This window comes from Dipodomys merriami, unplaced genomic scaffold (genome assembly GCF_024711535.1).
Source record: "Dipodomys merriami isolate MVZ:Mamm:240054 unplaced genomic scaffold, mDipMer1.0.p SCAF_29, whole genome shotgun sequence".
Taxonomy (NCBI): Eukaryota; Metazoa; Chordata; class Mammalia; order Rodentia; family Heteromyidae; genus Dipodomys; species Dipodomys merriami.
Genome location: NW_027204381.1, coordinates 4,924,793 through 4,945,866, shown reverse-complemented (window position 1 = coordinate 4,945,866; position 21,074 = coordinate 4,924,793). Strand labels below are relative to the sequence as shown.

Sequence of the window (21,074 nt, the reverse complement as noted above, 5' to 3'; positions counted from 1 at the left end):
GACGAGTGTTGGATCGATTCTCTAAGGGGAGGGGTCCCGCTGCGAGGGAAGTGGGCTCAGCTGGTGTCTCAGCTCTGGACATTAGTGGAGGACCAATGAGGCAGATGAATGGGGGCAGGCCCCTCCCAGGACTCCAGAGAAAAGTCTCTTCTCTTGACCCTGAAGGCTAGCCCTAGTGGATCCAAGGTTTAGGGAGCATGGGTTTAGGCCTTGGATTCAAATCCTAGCTGTACTACACATTAAGCCAATTATTTTTCTTTTTTTTGGGGGGGGGTCCGGTCGTGGGGCCTGAACTCTGGGCCTGGGCACTGTCCCTCTGCTCTTCAGCTCAAGGCTAGCACTCTACCACTTGAGCCACAGCACCACTTCTGTCTTTTTTCTTTTTGCTTATGTGGTGGGAATCGAACCCAGGGCCTCATGCATGCAAGGCAAGCGCTCTACCACTGAGCCACCTCCCCAGCCCCAAGCCAATTATTTTTCTATTCAGTGCTGGGCATTAACCTAAAGGTCTTACACAGGCAAAGCACAGGTTCTAACACTGAGCCATACCCTCCACCCTAAATAAATAAATCTCTGAGGAAAAAAAAAAAACACAGTGCTTAATTTCTCTTAGCTTCAGTTTTCTTGTTTTGAAAATGAGACTGCTGGCCAGGCATTGTGATATATATGACTGTAATTCCAGTTACTTGGTTTTTTTTTGTTTTTTTTTTGGGTCCAGTCATGGGGCCTGAACTCTGGGCCTGGGCGCTGTCCCTCAGCTCTTCAGCTCAAGGCTAGCACTCTACCACTTGAGCCACAGCACCACTTCCAGCCTTTTCTGCTTATGTGGTGCTGAGGAATCGAACCCAGGGCCTCATGCATGCAAGACAAACACTCTACCACTGAGCCACCTTCCCAGCCCCATTCTTTGCATCTTAACCAACAGGTTGGGTGTGATGGTCGGAACCTGTAATACTAACTACACAAGTGGCATAAGGAAAAGGATGACAGTTTGAGCTCAAGTGGTAGAGCACCTGCCTCGCAGGCTAGACATCCCAAGTGCAAACTGTACTACCTCCAAAAAGAGACTGGTAATATTATTAATAATAATACTAGCAGTTCTTCTAAGGTTGTTTTGAAGAATCTTTAGTGTCCATGCCATATGCTCAATCAAGTATGACTTATTTTTATTAGCAGTTGTTGTTTGTTGTGCCAGTCTTGGGGCTTGAACTCTGGTTGTGGACACTGTCCCTGAGCTTTAGTGCTCAAGGCTGGTATTCTACTACTTGAGCTCAACTTCCAGCTATTTCTGGTGATTAATTGGAGATAAGAAGTCTCACTGGGCTGGGAAGGTGGCTCAGTGGTAGAGGGTTCGATTCCTCAGCACCACCACATAAGCAGAAAAAGCCAGAAGTGGCGTCATAGTCCAAGTGGTAGAGCACTAGCCTTGAGCAGAAGAGCTAAGGGACAGCACCCAGGCCCAGACCAGGCCCCATAACCGACCAAAAAAAAAAAGAGTCTCATAGATTTTCCTCTTTGGGTTGGCTTCAAACTACAATCCTCAGATCCCAGGCTCCTGAGTAACTAGGATTATAGGCATGAGCCATCAGCACCTGGCTAACAAACTTTGATGAACAAAGAAAGGGCAAGGCCTTATGGCCTTTCTAGCCTTCAGTGTCGGCTGAACACAAAACCAAAATAGCAAGCAAGGCAGGTGCAGCCTGCTCCTCTAAAATCAGCTTCACACCTGCACCAGGAGCCCAGAGCTGCTGATTCTAGAACTCCAGACTCCAGCTGCTGAGGATGAGGAGTCAAAGTAAATGCCCAGATTCAGATCCCTCCACCTGTTCCCTCAAAGAAGCACTGGAGGGGGAAGGGTGCAAAGTCAGATTTAATTTTGAACTTAGAGGATAGATTCTATTTTCACTGACAAGGTGACAGAAGAAATTCACAGACCAGCCCAGAATCACTCAGAGAAACTGCTTGGGGGTTGTTATGATCAGATGGGAAGGTTTCTAGAGCCTAGAAAGACCCACAGGTTTCCTGAAGGGCTGCTTGCAGACACATAACCCAGGAGCCCCAGGACTGCACAAATGACAGAGGTACTGTTGCTGCTGAAGACAGAAGGCGAATGTTGTCCTGATGGACAGAAGGTGAATCTGTGAACCGTCTGCGCCCTATGCTGGAATGGGCTGCTGTTGCTATGAGTGATGGATCTATAGACAGCCAGCTTTCAGTAAACATGACGCCTGTCCCTACCTTGCCTGGTGTCTGTGTCTTTTTTTTTTTGGTCAGTCATGGGGCTTGAACTCAAGGCCTGGGTGCCATCCCAGAGCTTTTCAGCTCAAGGCTAGTGCTCTACCACTTGGAGCTACAGTGCCACTTGCAGTTTTCTGGTAGTTAATTGGAGTTAGGAGTCTCATGGGCTGGCTTTGACCCACGATCCTCAGATCTCAGCCTCCTGTAAGTAGCTAGGATTACAGGTGTGAGCCACCAGCACCCAGCTGTCTTTGTCTTTTGACCTGCCCAAATCCAAGAAGAATCTGAGAAGAACCTGCAACTTCCCCAGCAAAGGTGGGACTTGCTGGGTGGTCCACAAACCTGGAGTGTCAAGAATAGCATCTACAAGGTGCCTAGACACCATCCACCTCCTCCAGTCTCCCCAGTGCGCATGCGAGGAAAAGTTAGTCTCCATGGTCTCTGTGTGTATGTAAAGGGAAGTTATTGAAGGGCTAAAACCAAACCCAAGGGATCCCAGCATTCTTTCTTTCCATACAAAGGAATCATAGGAGACTATGGAAGGGTAGAGCTGGCCTTAACTAAATTTGGCCTAATAAACATTTTGCAATACAATGATGCAGACAATCGGCCCAGAGATTCACTGAAAATAACAGGTGAATGTGAGATACATACATCCGAAGCGAGTTCTCTGAATAAATAACATGAAAAAAAATTAGAAAATGAAAAGAGATAATGAGATACCCACAACCAAAAGGAATTGTCTTAAATGGCTGATTGTAATGAGATGTACATAAATTGTAAGGCTTGTAATGAAATGAAAAAAAAATCATATTCTTGCCCGATCATACTGGGTGTGTAACATCTACACCTGAAATAAGGCATCGCGGTGCACAGAGTATAATGAGATGCACATAATTTTAAGAGCGTAATGAGATGAAAAATAAATCAAACACTTGTCTTAAAATGAAAGATGTACTAAGAAGCACACACCTGAAGGGCATTGTCCTAAATGGGTTCAATTTAATGAGATGCATTTAATTTGCAAAGGGGCTAAATGAGATTGGCCCAGAGAGAGGCTGAGATGTATAAAAGTCGAAGGCACACTTGAAAGTGGTATAATAAAAGCTGCCTCCTCTGTAAGATGGAAATAAGATGTCAAAGGGGAAACACACCAGCATTTTGCCATCAACAGTCTTCCAGCTGGATGCTAGGAACAGAGCAGGCACCAGTGAGAGCTCATTGAACAACTGGGACCAACTGGGGCAGTGATGGGGGGAAAAGGAAATGGGAAGAAGCTTTTATAAAGGAAAGAGCTTCCACTGGCAACTGAAAACATTCCCCTCCTTCTTCCTTGTCTTAAAAACAAAAGATGCATTAGGAAATAGATACCTGAAAAGCACTGTCAGAAATGGGACCTCATCGGGCCCCCAGCAAGGCAGTTCATTGGAATCTATCAACTCCCATGAGCAAGATTTCAAAACCCAAAGAGTCAGGTACAGAAGTTATTCTGAACAAGTTCCTTTTTGCACTAAGGAAATCTCCCCTGCCCCTCCCCCACGGTCCCATCTGTCTTATGACCACAGGGATGATGGGACATCTTCTCCGAGTTGGGCAGTGTTAGGGGTGATGCAGACACAGGGTTCTCTGCCTCCTCAAAACACAACCACTGCATCCTAAACCATTTAGAAAAGCCCTGTTGGATTGGCAACGTGGTTAGAAAAATGAGGGAGAGAGGGGAAGGGAAAACACAAATTGTTTAAACAGGGACACGGGTGGACCCATTGCAACTAATGAGATGTACAAGATGCAATGTCGAAAACGAACTTTACAACTTTGGCAGGGAGGGGGGCACTGAGTGTAGTTGTGGAGATGGGAGGGAAGGGATGGGAGGGGAAAAACAAAGGAGAAGGCAACAATGCTTGATAAGAAATGTATGCATTACCTTGCTCATGTAATTGTAACCCCTCTCTAAGGTATTTTCATAATAAAATAAATTTAAAAAAATGAAAAATGAGGGAGGAGGTAACAAGGTGGACAAGAAATGTATTCACTACCTTACTTACGTAACTGTGACCCCTATGTACATCACCTTGAGAATAAAATTAAAATTAACAGCTCAGAACTCAATATATCAAACAATCCAGGGGAGGGGAGAGGCTGGGCTGGCCACCATGTCGTTTCTTTAGAGCAATATTCCCTAAAGCGTGTCTTGCAGAATCTTGAATAGATATTACTTGAAATAAACAAAAAAGAAGTGACAAATCTGGGAAACAGAACTAAGTTAAGCAAGTTTCTTTTCTATAGGACTTTTTGGAGTTGTTAGTGAGTTAAGGTGCACCTTAAGTTTTTTTTCCTTTCCTTTCTTTCTTTCTTTTTTTCTTTTTTTTTTTTTTTTTACAGAAGTATAAGTATTCTCTTTTTCTTGATAGAATGTCTTTTAATGATGTACTCTTTGGAAACCACTGCTTTAAATGATAATGCAGTCAGTCTTGCTGCTGCAGGGAGGTAAAGTTCTTTTAATGAATTATCTCCTTGTTCATCTTGACTTTCTTATCTGTCTGCAGAGGACAGTCTCTGATGAGTTTGCAGAATTCTCCAGGTGACAGGGGTGGGTTGGTACTGGGATCTATAAGAAATACAGTGACCCAAGCCAGGGGCTAGTGGCTCATGCTTATAATACTAGCTATTTGGGAGGCTGAGATCTGAGGATCATGGTTTGAAGCCAGCCTGGGCAGAAATGTCAGTAAGGCCCTTATCTTCAATTAACCACCCAAATGGCTGAAAGTGGTTCAAGAGATAAAGTGCCAGCCTCAAGCACAAATGCTCAGGGACAGTGCCCCAGGTCCTGAGTTCAAGCCCCAGGACTGGCAACACACACACACATCTCAGGGAGCTGTTCGGATGATCCCAGGGAGGCCCATTTGCATGTATAACACCCCCCCCCAATCCATCCTCAGCCTGGATCTACTAGATTCATGGGAATGTGCAGACTCTGCAACCTTTGTAATTATGAACAAGGAGGTCTTAACAGTTTCTAAGCAGACGGCCCAGACATAACAGCAATGGAGCCCAAGTAAGGAGAGCTCTGGTCTGAGGCTGACAAGACAGCCTTCCAATCACTCGTGTGGGGAAATGTGCTGCCCCTTCTTTCCCCAGTAAAAGCAGTGCAGATTGGCCCTTGGAATTCCAATGATGGCTCCTTCTGTATACAGCAGTGGAGTTAAAGCCACCGTTCAGGATCTATCTCCTTTCACCTATGAGACAAGGCAAGGTGCACATATGAGAGTAAAGTGTGGAACCCCAGCTTGGATGAAAATCCCCAGCCTAGGGTACAGATGAGATGGGAAGTATGAAAGGCTTTGAGGACGGTGTTGAACCATGGAAGGAAGGGACCAGAGCTCTCCTCTGCAGTGGAGAGAAACTGCCAGCAGAGGGCAGAAGAGAGCTTCCTTCTGTTTTTCTCTCTACTCTTTGTTTCAGATCTAGTCACAGGCACCAGGTAAGCATGCCAAATTGAGCCTAACGGAGGTGGCTACTTTGTCCCTTTCTCTTGGTACTCAGTTCAATGAAGTCAGTTCTAGATGCTGTCTGGCTTAGAGTCCATTCCACTAAAGGAACAAGGGACTTCTAGATCAGCCATGGGAAAAGAGAATTGCACACCAGAATGATGGTTGGTAATAAGATTTACTGAAAACTTCTCGGCCACATTCAGTTTGGTGGATACATCAGAAGGAGGTTGTGTAACATTAGGCAGGTGGAGAGGGCTAGGAGGAAGAGATGTGGGCACGTGTGTGTGTGTGTTGGGAGGAGGGTGTTTGTGCAGGTGGGATGCTTGTCCAAGTGGTGAATGGAAGGGGTATGTGTGGTGTGTGCGCATGTCTGTGAACAAGAAAACTGAATCAGAAGAGGACAAATATTTTATCCCACTGCACAACCGTGAAAGTCTCACACCCAAAAAGCTTAGACTTTCCTCCAGCTCAAAAAGGGAGTAAAAAAATGATTGGATCACCCAGATTATAAATAAGGTTATTTGTGTCTCAAAAACCCCTATTAAAACATTAAATATCAGCTCTTTTTTTGGGGAGAGGGGGAAATACATTCATTTCAGGGAGACCTCAGGATATTGATGATCCTTTTCTTCACCCAACCAGACAGGAGAGGGAACCCCAGAGAGCCCTGAGGTCCCCCTCCAATTGGCCAGGTAAGCCTGCCACTGAAAGAGATGGCTAATGCACAATTTACACATGAAACTGCATGTCCATTAAATTAAACCCAATGGGAAAAACACACATGGGATCAGGCCTGTCATTCACGGCCACGGGGTTGGGAGGGAGCAGGAGAAATGGATGCCAATCGTGGGGCTTGGATGTTGGGCTGGGAGGGTGTGTGTAGGGGGTGGGTAGATGGTAGAATGTCCCCTCCTCCCAGGATTCTTAGTTTCTTCCAGCGCTGGGTAGAGTGGAGGGCTGCAGATCAGCCAGGTAGAGAAGGTAGGCTTTTTGGTGCATGACCTCCTGCCATTTTGGATATTGATGGGAAGAGGGTTGCAGCGCTTTCTCCAAATCCTGCCTTCCCATGGAGCCGATGCTTCTTTCCAAAGGTGGTTCTGCTTTCTCTGAAGGATAAAATGAAGGAGGGAAGTCGAGGCGGATGGTTCCAGTTCGAGAGCAGAGGAATTCCATGGGGACCAGAGGGGTGGGAAGATTCCTAAAGCCACCCAGGATGCACCGCGCTGCAGGTCCACAAAGAGCGTGGAACATCCAAGGAACTCCATCTTGGGGTGGAGACGTCTAGGGTCAAATTGTTGTTACCGGAGCTGAGTTATGTGACCTTCCAAGCGACAGGTACCATCTCCAAAGTCATCTTACTTTGGCTTCCTCATCCAGATTCTGCCACTTCCTTGGTTCTTGAAGCTAACCCAGATGGAGAAACTTCTTTTTTTAACATCTGACAAGTTGAACTCACCAGCTGACAATATATTGCCAAGAGGGAGAGAGAAAGAGAGAGGGGAGTCTCTTCTGGCTTTCTTCCCTCTCTCCCAAGTCCACGTTGCTGCCGAGTCAGAGCCCTGGAGAGCTGAGCCAATGTCCTATGGAACCCAGTTCCCACTCCGGTCTGCAGGGGGCGTTGTTCCCTGGGGGGCCCTCCATGCCTCTGGCCTCTGGTTATGCTTTTGGGCTCTCCCCTGCCTTCCGATGTCTCTCAAAGGAGCTGAGATCCTTCTGGAGGGGTAGATACTAGAATCGTTTTGTCTCTCCCTTCCCTCCCAACCCTGTCCCCTGGCACAGGCCCACTCTGAAAACAGCACCTTATCTACCTCATGGTGCTTGTAAACAACTCAAGTCCTTCTATGGGGACCCCCCAAGGGGCCATCTGTTCTCAAGAAGTTGATGAGTCCAGATCTCACTTCTGTCTTTCTGTGTAGGCTGTTGACCAGCCCTGCCAAACAGAGTCCTCCACAGTTCTAGGGGAAGGAGGGCTGGGTGCTCACTGACGCTTGGTAGTTGGGAAGAAGCAGGATATCTCCTCTGCGTTTCCTCGAGCTACTGATTTGGAAGCCAGGCCCAACTTCCTCTGTGGTGCCCGCCCATATCCCCCCACCCTACCCCGCACCCTCCTGATGACACTTCTCGCTTGCTCAGTGACCAGTGCCAACTGGGCTGTCCAACTACTCCAGGGAGTCACTGTGTTCTAAGCCCAGGTCACTGACATTCGTCGTCTGCAGCTCATCGGCCTCCTCTTCCAGCTCCTCCTCTTCCTCTTCCTCCTCCATCTCATCCTCATCCTCTTCTTCTGTCCCATCCAATGAGTCATCATGGGCCGCCATCATGGCCTGCTGCATGGCCATGGTGGCATTGTCTGAGGAGAGAGACTGCAGGTTGTCCAAGTTGATGGAACCTAAGGGAGAGAGGGCAAAGGTCAGGGCTAGGCAAGGGCTGGTGGTCAGGCCCAGCAATGCAAGTGTTAGGCAGAGATGGATGGACTGGTTCCTGGGGTGGTGAGGGCACTCAACCCTCCCTTGCCCAAACATTCCTTGACTCCTCAGCTTTCCCCTCCCCCTTCCCCAGCAGTTCTGCTCATGCTCATGACCACACACGCTGCACTGTGTGAAGCCCTTTTGACTTTCAACTGTTTGTTTGTTTTCTTTTTCTTTTTCTGTCAGTCGTGGGGCTTGCACTCTGGGCCTGAGCGCTGTCCCTGAGCTTTTCAGCTCAAGGTGAGTGCTCTACCACTTGAGCCACAACGCCACTTCCAGTTTTCTGGTGGTTAATTGGAGATTAAGAGTCTCCCGGACTTTCCTGCCCCGACTGGCTTTGAACCTCGATCCTCAGATCTCAGGTGTGAGCCACCGGTGCCTGGCTTCTTTCTACTAGTTCTGTAAGACAGAGGTTTACTGTGCCCATTCAGAAGAGGAGATTTAGTCACAACCAATTAAGCTATGAACCCAAGCTGACACAGTCAGTGGTGATGAAATTGAGATTCTTTCCCGGCCTGGCCTAGCCCAGGCCCCTTTCCCCCTCCAATCTAGGGGCTACAATCTACCTCCTAGAATGGTAACCCATCTCATAGGAGCCTGCCCACAACCATATGGGTGCCCAGAAGCAGGAAGGTGTGTGTGCACACGTATAGTGTCTCCAGCCTACTGCCCACACAGCCGTCCGCACACGCCAAGTTCTAAAATGTCTGGCTGATTGAATTATTCATGGTGCACTAGGCGACTGGCAATTAGAAGGGAGAGTGAGTGTGGAGGGTGTGATGGGGAGGCTGGGAGAACAAAGCTCCTCCTGGCCTCTCTGTTCACAAGCCAGCTGCCTGCCTTGGTATTTATAGATGCCTCGGACTTGGGGGAGCTGTGCAGACACAGGCTGTGCTGAGCAACTCAGGGGCTTGTGGGAGTGAGGAGGGGGCTCTGCTGAGCCGTCACCGACTCCGATGACCACGCATGCCCGCTCATCTTTGTGAGCTTGCTGGTGGCTGGTTAACGTGTATACAAGAGGATGGGCCTGGAGAAAAAAAGCATGGTAAGTGAAGTCAGGCTCCAAGAGACAAAGGACGTACGTTTCCTCTCGTTGGCGCAAGTTAGATCTAAATTACAGATAGATGTGAACATATATAGGATCACATGCATAAATCCACAGATTTTAACTAAAGGATGGTATTCTGGAGGTGAGGATTCTAATGGTGTCACTCTGGTGTAACAGCTAACCTACAGTCTAAAATGAACACTGGGAAGCTGGAGCATGTGTGATGGGGAGAGGTGTATGGTCAAGGGTAGGGGGACAGATGAATGGGAATAAAGTCATAGCATTCAATGTACACATGTTCAAATGGCATCTTGTAACTTGAGGGGCTGGGTGGAGATGGAAGGGGTGGGGGAGGATGTCGAAAGGGTGACATTGATTAAGATGCATTGTATTCACAAATTGACATTGAAACCCTTTTGAACCCTCTCTGTACAAAAGAGCTTTTAAAAATGCTGGGTACTGGCAGCTCATGCCTGTAATCCTAGCTATTCAAGAGGCTGAGATCTGAAGATCCCAGTTTGAAACCTGCCCTGGCAGATGAGCCCAAGAGTCTCCTATCTCTAATTAACTACCAACAAGCCAGAAGTGGAGCTGTGCTCAAATGGTAGAGCACTATCCTTACGCAAGAAAGCTCAGGGACAGCACTAGGCCTGGAGTTCAAGTCCCAGGACCAGAGTGCATGCACACACACACACAGACACACACTATATCTATATGCAGTAACATCCACTTCTGTAAGGCTTTGATGGGAGCACATTCATGTGCTGGACTAGCAACGGGGTTGGGGGAAGGAGTCGGTCCACCTTTGAATCTTTGCTTCCAGGAGCCCTCACATGCTCCTACCTAAGGAGACCTCAGTCCCAGTCTTACCATCGGGGTTCGTCCCTGGGGCACCTCCCTGCTGCTGCAGGACCCCCGCAGCAATAGAGTTGGGCCAGAATCTTTGGGTGGGCCGGTGCTGAGACTTGATCTTCTTGGCTTTGGGGGCAGGGTCTGGATTGCTGGCATCTAGCATGGGCTGCAGGATGCGCCTCCGGGCGTTGATGAACCTGTCAGGGGTGAAGGTGGAGACTGGTGAGGGGCAGGGGAGGGGAGAGGAAATGAGGCTGCTCCTCAGTCTGCAGTAGACAAGGCAGATGGGGTTTCTTTCCATCTAGGGGTAAAAGGCTGCCTGGTGAAAGGCCGCAGGCATTGAGATGCTTGTGGAATCAGCTGGAGCTTGGTAACCACAGGCTGCCCGAGAAGCAAGACAGGGAAGGCGTCTGAAATTCCTGCTCAAGTTCAGGATGGAACAGGGGAGGAACAAGTTGTAGTCATAGACACCAACTTCTGTTGCTGTCTCTCTAGACGGTGGATTGTGCCACGGTAGAACTTCAAAACTGGGAGACACTCCCATCTAGCCAGACCTGGCCCATTTTCAGCTTCGTTGGGGCAGCCAGAAGGAGACAAGGGGAAAGCAGAGATCTCTATGGGGTCCAGATGGCAAGTCTCCCTCCTCCTCTCCGGCCTTTGTGGGGTGTATGCATGTGTGTGCGCCTGTACTGGGCTTGAACTCAGGGTCTGGGAACTGTCCGTTAGCTAGATTTTTCTCAAAGCTGCCTTTACCACCATTTTTAGGTTTTTACGGGTTAACTAGAAATATGGGTCTTACGGGTCTTCCTATGCAGGCTGGCTTCAAATTGTGATCCTCAGGCCTCAGCTTCCTGAGTAGCTAAGATTACAGGCATGAACTACCAGCAGAGGGTGCTAAGAAGCCGCAGATGAAGCCAAGGGCCAGGGTTGATTCTGGCTCTGCATCCAGTCCTTTTAGGAGCAGGACTGCCCTGGCAGCTGGATTGAGAGTGAGGCAGGCCTGGGCATTCTCTCTCTTCTCCCTGCTACCCTTGCCAAGCCTGTGCCCCTGGATCTGAGTGCTTTGGGGCAGATGATGTTAACTCACCAGTTGTTTACTTGCAGGAGTGTGAGGTTTGTCTGGGCTGCGATCTGCCTCTTCTCATCCTCCGTAGGGTAGGGGTGCTGAAATGAGAGCGTGGCTAATGAGGAACAGGCCTGCAGTGTCTCTGAAGAATATGCCCAAGACAAAGGCACAATCCTGGGCCAGGTGGCCCCAGTGGCTTAGGGAAAGTATAATGTAGGTTCCTCAAAGCCAGGGGGCCTAGGGCTTGGACAGAGACTGCCCCATGCCTGAGGCTCATGTTCTGGGACACATGGCCCCCAGCCCAGCCCCACAGTAGGCACTAGACTGGTTTCTGGGTCAGTTCAGCGTTTGTAGATTTCAAGTTTTTTACATCCTTCTTGCTTATGCAGCTGACAGGAATCCTCAGTGCTAGGATTCACAGCTGCCAGAGAAACCCACAGACGGAGGTGAATGGAGTGTTTCATTTGAAACACTTCAATGGAAATGAACTGATATTTTCTGAATAACTGCTAGGTGTCCGGATTTATGCAAGGCCTTCTTAGGAGCCAGTCTTCTGTTGGCATAGGACTTTATAACCCATGAAATGCTTCCATAACAATTTCTTTTGTTTAATCAAGCCTACCCTTAAGACTTGAGCGGACAGAGTTGGGCACTGGTGGCTCACACCTGTAATCTTTGCTACTCAGGAGGCTAAGATCTGAGGATTACAGTTTGAAGCCAGCTTGGGTAGAAAAGTCTTTGAGACTCTTATCTCCAATTAACTAGCCAAAAAGCCAAGATAGAGGTGTGGCTCAAGGGACAGAGAGCTAGTCCTAAGGGAAAAATGCTAAAGCTGAGCACCTTGGCCCTGAGTTCAAGCCCCAGTACCAACACACACACACACACACACACACACACACACACACACACACACACACACACACACACACACAGAGCTTTAGCAGACAGAGCTTTAGCAGACAGGCTGGTGAGGTATTATATGCCCAATTCCTAGATGAAGGAATGGAATGTCTTCTTCAATGTCATTTTATGACCTAGTTGACTGTCACTAGGTCATCTTCATGGTGCTACTTTTTAAGACTGAGTCAGTCAGTGTCTCTGTGGAAAGTCAAGTGGTGTGGATGTCTCCTGTGTACTCAGACATTTCAGCCTTTGTATTGCTCCCTCTCTAAGACTATGTCTCATGAAGGCTGAATGTCCAGCTGCTGATGGCTCAGACCTGGAATCCTAGTTACTCAGGAGCCTGAGATCTGAGGATTGAGGTTCAAAGCCAGCCTGAGAAGAAAGTCTGTGAGACTGTGAGCAGAAATGAAGTGGAGGTATGGCACAAGTGGTAGAGCAGCAGCCTTGAGCAAAAGAAGCCCAGCAAGGGCTTGAGGCCTTGAGTTCAAGCTCTTGAGTCCAAGCGTGTGTGTGTGTGTGTGTGTGTGTGCGCACGCGTGCATATACACGTATACACACACTTACTAATATGTCCCCCAGTGCTCCCCCACACAAGTGGCTGCTGACCAAAGAAGGAGATGCTGTAGATGGCCAGAGCAGGAGACAATGTAGCTTGGACAATGTGCTCCATGGAAGCTTGAGGAAGGTAAGTCTGTAGTAGCCAATGTTGTGTCACAGTAAATAAAGAAATAGTCGGGGAAGGAAGGTTTAGAGCACATTGGGTGGTGAGCCACAGATAACTGTGTCTACACGTTTCCAGATCTTTCCCAGGATTTGGCACAGTGCCCGGCAACCAGTAGGCATGGGTGGATCTGAACAGGTCAAAGCTTTGTCCTGGAAGTTAGGGGAGACTTTGGGAGACACTTGGGAACTTTAGGGGAGGATGGCCAAGACCCCTAGCATCCTCAAAACAGAATCATTCCTTTTAATTGCATTGCTAACAGAAAATGGTTCCTGGGATTTCTAGAAGCCCAGAAAAACAATGGGGCTCACAAAGTGACTGTCATGACTAACTGTGAGATCACGGGCATGTCACTTAACCGGACATCATAACATCATCCAACGACTAAATGAAATCATACTTGTAAAATGCTCAAAGGTAGCTCTTCAGACTGTTATGCTAGCGTGATGTGGGCCAGGTATTTAAAGCTCTCAAAGGAAAGAGTTTGAGATCAACGGTTTGGGGAGGACTCTCATTAGCAGTGACAAAGGAAAGCGATGTCTTATCTTCCGCTAGCCTCAGCATCCCCTGACTGAAGTGCTCGGGACCCTGTGTTGTTTTAATTCACACCTCTGACCCTGACCGCCACACCAGGGCAGCTGGGACTTGTGATTCATACAATATTAAGATTCTAACAAGGAGAAAGCACATTCGTGTTACTGGAGCCAATTTCGGGCTAATTGGGAAGCGCAGAGGATGGCTGGATGGAGAGATTATAGGCCCCAAGGGGCAGAGAGGCGGGGACTGGGAGATGCCCGGGGAAGGAGGCATGTCTTTGGGCTCCACAGGGCCCCAATCTCCCTGGTCTTGAGAAACATCCACGCAGCCTCCCATCCATGGCTAGAAATCCATGAACAAAGTAGATTTTCCTCATTATCCACAGGGGATTGGTGCTAGGACACCCCCCAGCCTCCACAGAGGCTCAAGTCCCTTGTAGAAGATGATGCAATTCCTGCCTAGAAGCTTTACTCATCTGCCTTCATACTTTAAGCCCTCTCTAGATGACACTGGACATGCTATGCAGATGGCTGGTGTGCCATATTGTTTAGGGAATAATACCCAAAAAAGATCTGTGTGTGTTCACTGTGGAGACCTATTTTCCACCTATTTTCAATTCGGTTAGTCACATCCACAGATGCAGATCCCATAGGCCAACCATATGAACATAAAACAAAAACCTTTACACTTTTATGTCCTGTACCCATGGCTCCCTGAGGTGGCCAAGATCTCTGTTGGGCAGGGACCCAGTCTCATTAGATGCCGTTTCTCCACTGTCCAGACAAATGACAGGCAGAGAGGTCATGTTTCAACATGGTGTAGGAATGGATGAGGGAATAAACACCAGAGCTGGGCTAGTCTTGTTGGCTTTGGGGGTCATCGGCCCACCCAGGCCAAGTGTCCACCGAATCCTGGGTGTTGGAACTGAGAGTTGCCTGAAGTTAAGTACTCAGAGCTGAGATGGGAAGGAAATAGGGTGGAAATGACTGACTGACTGACTGACTGATTGATTGATTGTGCTAGTACTGGGCCTTGAACTCTTGACTATTTTACTCAAGGCTTGTACTCTACCACTTGAATCATCCCTCCATTTTGGACTCTTTGCTAGTTAATTAGAGATGAGAGCCTCTTGGATTTGTCTCTCTAGGCTGCCTTTGAGCCACAATCCTCAGATCTCGGTTTTCTGAGTAGGTAGGATTACAGGCGTGAGCCACCAGTACCTGGTTGGAAAGTGTTCTATTAAAGGATAGTGCATGCCAAGTACCCCCTGAGTCACAGAAGGGTGGGCGAGACCAGTCTGGCAAGGCTTCTCTTTGAAGAATAGCCAGGCTATTCCAGAAAGGAGCACATGCGCATTTCTAGCAGAAGCCTATGATACTCTCTGTCCCCAGGGAGGTGTCCACGGGCCCCTACTGAGTGGATGTCACAAACTCCCAAGTCAGCAATGTCCTATCCAAGGGAGAGAGAGCTAAAAGACGTTTGCTCCAAACTGGCGGCTTGTTCTCTTATGGATAAGGGCATGGACTCCTTGTGACTCTCCCGGTACCATCCCTATCACTTCCCCTCCCTGGATTCAGCCCCTCAGGACGCACAGGGTGGAGGCTGTGGGTGATGAGTAGCCTTTAGTCCTGCTCTGGGAACAGGTGTGTTGGCCAGAACATTCTTGGCACTACATCCGAGCGCTCATGGGAGCAGTCCAGCTTGTACATGGCTCAGATCACATGATTCCTAAGGACACAGTCAAAATAGTCCTGGCTCCTGGACAGACTGCACGCACGGGTCAGTGCTACTTTTAGCACAATTGGAAAAGCTTAGGGCCAAGGACAGGGGGAGGAATGTGATGAGCTCATGCGCAGCCATCAAGCCATGAAAGTTGCTGTTAGATGGAGATCTGGAAGAATTCCTACGCAGGGCCCCATAGACAGTTCTTTGAAAAGAAGGCCAAGAACAGATCAGAAAGTTCCAGATAACTTCTCAGGATTTGAAGAATCCCATGATGGGACAAGTACTACCTGGTAGAAAGGAGCTGTTAGAGATGGAGGTCAAGCTTGGCCCCAGCATTTGGGGGCTGTGAGACCTTGGCCACTTGTTATATGCTTTCCGTCCTCAGCTTCACATGGAGAAAGTAAAAGATCACCTGCCAATTGGACTTGGGATGAGTTAGTGAACTGATGTAGTTAGTCATGGGTGTTCATTGACTCACTCTGTGCCACGTACTCAAACCTCGCAGACAATTCAGAGTTGAACACTGAAGGTTTGCAGAAGAGGGAACTGCAGTGTTTACATTAAGTTAGCATTTCATGGTATCATCGTCACCAAGAAGTTCTTTGTACATGTGACCTAAACTGTATTCTTTCTTTCCTTCCTTCCCTCCCTCCTTCCCTTTCTCTCCTTCCCTTTCTCTCCTTCCTTCCTTCCTTCCTTCCTTCCTTCCTTCCTTCCTTTCTTTCTCTTTCTTTCTTTCTTTCTTTCTTTCTTTCTTTCTTTCTTTCTTTCTTTCTTTCCTTTCTTTTCCTTCTTTCTTTTTCTCTTTTTATTGCCTGCTTGCATTTTTCTTTCTCTTTTCTTTTCTCTCCTCCTTCCCTCCCTCCGTCCCTCCCTCCATCCCTCCTTCCCTCCCTTCATTCTTTCCTTCCTTCCTTCCTTCTTTCCTTCCTTCCTTCTTTCTTTCATTCCTCTCCTCCTCCCTTCCTATTGTTCCTTAGCTTTTTCTAGTCCTCTACCACTTGAGTCACATCTCCACTTGTGGCTTTTTGTGGTTAATTGGAGATTAAAATCTCAGACTTTTTCTGGCTTTGAACTGCGCTCTTCAGGTCTTCGGATCTCAGCCTTCTTAGATTAGCTAGGGTTGCATGCATGAGTCACCAGCACTGGCTTACCCCAGCTCTTTCTGATTCTTCCCTTCATGGCCCTCAACTTCAACCCTCACTGGAAAGCAGCTTCCAGTTTGAAGAGAGGAGTTCTTTTCAGAGCCTGGTTAGAAGGAAGTTGCTAGATGGCTGGCAGTTTTCATCAACACTCTCCCTGTGATTGTCCTTCCACTTCCTACCCCAGGCATATGTTCCCACAAGCTGGCCAAGTCACCAGGGGCCAGGGCCCGTGGAGATACGAGGCCTATGGGTATCAGCGGCCCTTGTGCTGATGCTGGAGCAGGGCTTGGCGTCTGACTCAGGGCAAGAAGCTGCCTGCTTCCACTCTTAGCACTGTTTCTGGGTCACCACACCCTTCTTCCTTCTTCTGCCCTCCTGATCATTACCCTGGCCTGCTTTGGGCCACCATTCTGTGGGTCTGGTGCTGGTCAGAAGAGCTGGAGACCACGCAGAGGAGGGGAAGCCGCCAGCAGCCCCTGAAATGACCATATCTAAGATGCCAGCCATGAAGAATGCACTCTGACTTCAGAGGTGCTAAACAGCCAAGCTTTTTCGAATAAAGAGAAGCATTATTAGTCACCCAGGGAGTTTCTCTTTTTACTACAATCGCCTTTGTTCAGCCTTTCAAATCTTTTATTTTCTCTCCCCCCCCCATTTTTTTTTTAGCTCTGCCTCTCCTGAAATTATGCACAACGAGAAAAGCACAAAACACGAAAATATACAGTGTTATGTATCATCCCAAAGCAAATACCCAAATAACCAGCCCCTGCGTCAAAAGGCAGGAGACTGCCGGCACCCCTGGAGCCCTTTTCTGCCCCTCCATCACCTTCCCAAACCTGACGTCTACCGTGATTATTTTCTCCTTTGCTAGAGCGAGCACTGTACCACTTGAGCCTTGCCCCAAGCCCTTTCAGTCTGCTTTTCACAAGGGTCTGGTTTTTGCCTAGGGTAGGTCTTAGACTAGGACCTTCTTCTTTGTGACTCAAAGCTGGGATTACAAGTGTGCCTCACCAAACCCAGGGAGGCCACATTTTTGTTTTTTTAAGAAAAAAGATCATGTCTTTCTTTCTTTTTTTTTTTTTGGGTCCGGTCATGGGGCCTGAACTCTGGGCCTGGGTGCTGTCCCTCAGCTCTTCAGCTCAAGGCTAGCGCTCTACCACTTGAGCCACAGCCCCACTTCTGGCTTTTTTCTTTTTTGCTTATGTGGTGCTGAGGAATCGAACCCAGGGCCTCTGGCATGCAAGGCAAGCACTCTACCACTAAGCCACCTTCCCAGCCCCAGGATCATGTCTTTCTTTGGTGCTTCCTTCCTGCTATCTGTATCACGGAGGGTGCCTAGCTCATGGTAAGTTTTCAGCGCATATATATGGAATGAATGGACCCAGGGGTTTGAATAATTAGTACCCATCACCTTTGCCTTTCTATGTCACAGCAGATGTTAAAGAGAGGAAATGGCAGAACATCAGTAATTCTGAGCCCCAGGAATTCTACCTAAAAGCCCTATTTATTAATACGGTTGCTCTGCCTCAATTTATTTATTTATTTTTTAATACTGTGAGGCAGAGTCTCACTACATAGCCCATGCTGACCTCGAACTTGAACCCCTCACGTCTCCAGTCTCCCAAGTGCTGGGATTACAGGCATGCACTACCACACTTGGTTCAACAGACTGACAACTGCGTATTTGTGAAGAAGGGAGGAGAGGGCTGGTCAGGGTCTGCCCCGATGGAGGGGTGAGGGAGGTGTCACTATGAGAAACAGATGGGAAGTTGGCCTCCACAGTCACATAACCCCGGTTTGAATGCTGCTCTGCCTCCGCAAAGCTCAAGACCTTAGTCAATTTTCCTCTTCTGCAACACGGGAAATCATTCTACCTGCCTGCGGGATGTTGTAGGGGTAATCAGCTCATAGTATTTGAAAGGTGCTCAGAGAAATCAACCTGTGGCTGGATGCTTGTGGTCTTGCTCTGAAGACGCTCTGGGCTGTTGCTGGCAGCTGGTGTGAGTTTCCTGGGGTCACTGCACTCCTGTTTTCTGCTGGGCTTTCTCCTTTCCTACAGGCTCTGGGTCTATTCCTGGCCGTGTGTACACACAATGTGTGTGTTTTCTCCTAACCTGGCTCTTGGGCCTGGTGCAGATGCTGGGAGGTTATAAATCAACCATGACAGTTTTTGGAGGAATCTCTGAGTGCTGGAGGCTCCCATGGGATGTCCTGGGGCTCAGTGGAGCCCCGCCCCACCCCTCTCCTCAGCTCAGGTATCAAATCCTGTCCTTGAGTCCGTCTGCCCTGCCTTAGCTGGAAACATACCAGGCTCCCTCGTTCCCTGGAGATGCAAGCTTAGTGTGGTGTATACCACTGAGCCTTGAGTTCAAGCCCCAGTACCGGGACAAACAAACAAAGAACAAATCAGCCTTCCAGTGTCATTTTCTTCCAGGAGTTCCTACCTCTCCATAGATGTCATCGACGGGTCAAGCTTTCTCTCAGCCTTTCCGAAGATGGATTACTGGGGGATGGAGGCATTGCTTTGTCCTCACTACCAGCCTATGAGCTAGGTATTGGGACCTCATTATACAGCAGAGGAAATGGAGACTTAATAAGAGCCAGAAATTGAAGTACAGGTCCCCTAACAAGGTAGGGGAGTGGGGGAGAGGTATTAAATAAAAGCCCAGGTCCTGCCACCAAGCATCCTGTCCATAGCTTGTGTTCTTTCCCTTTGTGGGCAGGTGGATCATGACTCTACATAATTCCTTTCAAGACTTAACACAGGGAGGGACGAGGCACGTAAAGAATGCCCGTGGACTGACTGGAGGCAACACAAGACACGGGGCAGCTGGCAGGCTTTCATTCCCACGTGCCCTCCTGAGCCAGGGGCCCCGTCCAGGACACAAGTTGTACCCAGTGTTCTGTCTCTCTGTTTCCCTCAGCTGGGTGAGCCCAGCAGGAGAGGCAAGGATGTTAGGCAAGAGGGCTGGGAATCTGATAGAGTGTGAGATGACAGACCCAGAGATTGTGCAGAGTCCATGACCATTTGCAGCAGGGTTGCTCAAAACCCACAAGGCAGAATCAACCCAAAGAAATGCCTGCTGACCGATGAGGAGATCATCCAGATGCGCTCAAGCCACACAATGGAATTTGATTCAGCCACACAGTGGGAGGAAGTACCGGAATACACGGCCACATGGACCAACGTTGAGAATGTTATTGCTAAGTGAAAGAAGCCAGACCATAAAGGCTCACATGTGGCTGGGCGCTGGTGGCTCATGCCTGTAATCCTGGCTGCTCAGGAAACTGAGATCTGAGGATTGAGGTTTCAAGCAAGTCCAGGCAGGAAAATTATATGAGACTCTGATCTCCAATCAACCAGCAAAAACCTGGAATGGGAGGTGGGCTCTGGCTCAAGAGGGAGAGTGTGAGCCTTGGTAGAATAAACTAAGGCATAGCACTTAGCCTCTGAGTTCAAGCCCCAGTGCCAACAAACACACATATCACACACACACATACACACACACACACATACACACACACACACACATCACAACCCACTGAGTTGTACAGTTAAAGGGAGAATTTGATGGAATGTGAATAATGTTTCGATTTGAGAAGTCATCAGAGCAGGCCCTTGGTCCCTTTTTTCATATTCAGTCTTTTGACCACAGAAGAACTCTTATGAGGTGCAATGCTCTCTGCTTCTGGTGGCTGGGTGGAGGGTGAGGAGAGGGATGGTTATGAGCAGAGCATGGCTGGACCCTGGCTGGTTCCCATGGGATGATGGATGTGATGGCTGGGGAGGGTCTGGGAGAGGGGAGGAAGGTTGTAAGGCAGTGTGACTTCACCTAGAAACACCCTACAGCTCTGGTAGGACAGCGCTGCTTGGTTCCACAATGTCAATGTGGAGGCAGAGTATGTGAGAGATCAGAGCCTCAGGTCAGAGTTCTGGGTTCAAATCCTGTGTGGCCTTCTTATCTGCATGATCTTAGAAAATGTTGCCTTCTCTGACACTGAACTTCTAGGGCGCTTGTGGGTTTTAAATGAGTCAATGCACTGAAGTGCTGAGTTCTAGACCCTGGCGGCACACAGGGGGCTGCCATGGTGGATGGAGGGGCCCACTTGAAGCCTGGGTTCTTTTCTACCACCTCCAAGTACACAAACAGCAAGCTGCTGCTGTGCTGGGGTGTGGCAGCCTGGAGAACCATCATGTACCGAAACAGAATCACCGGACAGGTCAGGGTGACACTGGGATCTGGAGCTGGGGGGTGGGGAGGAGTGGGGCTCATCCTGGGGAGGGACAGCAGCTCTTCCTCCTCCTTGGGTGACCCCTCTGGCAGGGGCCTTCTTGCCTGACCTGGGTTTGCTGTGGCGTGATTGTTTCCAGCAAGAGCTCAGCCTCTTTCAGCCAAAGCATTAGAGCAAGAAATGTCATTCAATTCTTCAGGGACTCAGGAGGCAGCCATGACCAGATGAAACTGTCCTGATCTCACTGCTAAGAAGGTTCTGAGAGTTAACCTCCTCTGTTCCTCGTGCGTCTCTGTAGCTGTTAATGCCACGGTGGAAAGGACAAGAAGAAGCCTCTGACACAAGACAAAAACAATAACACAGATATGAACTTCTCCCTGAGGGAAAAGAATGATAACAGGAGAAGCCAGCATTTAGCACAGATGGGCTCAAGCACAGTATCTCCTCAGAGAAGGTGGCTGATTACAAAATGGCAGTCATCAGACCCTGATGCTTGGAAGGGGTGGGGGTGGGGAAATAGGCTGCTTTGTGGATCTGATTATTAGACAAATGATCTGTTTCTTAGAGTACAGTATTTGTATCCAGATATGTTATCATAATTTTGTAGTTTAATGAATGAAATATGAGTGCAAAAAGAAAGATTTGCT

The 21,074-nt window shown here is 48.5% G+C and overlaps 1 protein-coding gene and 1 non-coding gene across 5 annotated transcripts in view; both read right to left on the bottom strand.

Annotated features, from left to right (window-relative positions):
• Positions 1-384: 384 nt before the first annotated feature.
• Trnaa-ugc (transfer RNA alanine (anticodon UGC)) lies at positions 385-455 on the bottom strand. Its single transcript has one exon. It is a non-coding gene; the product is annotated as a tRNA-Ala (tRNA).
• Positions 456-5,896: 5,441 nt separating this feature from the next.
• LOC138838847 (homeobox protein PKNOX2) overlaps positions 5,897-21,074 on the bottom strand; it is a 261,583-nt gene continuing 246,405 nt past the window's right edge. For all 4 annotated transcript variants that reach the window (XM_070038240.1, XM_070038238.1, XM_070038241.1 and 1 more), the window contains 3 exons: positions 11,185-11,261; positions 10,116-10,294; positions 5,897-8,118 (listed from right to left, as the gene is read on the bottom strand). In XM_070038240.1, the coding sequence (XP_069894341.1) occupies positions 7,889-8,118; positions 10,116-10,294; positions 11,185-11,261 (486 nt within the window). In that variant the 3' untranslated portion in view covers positions 5,897-7,888. The remainder of the gene's footprint in view (positions 8,119-10,115; positions 10,295-11,184; positions 11,262-21,074) is intronic.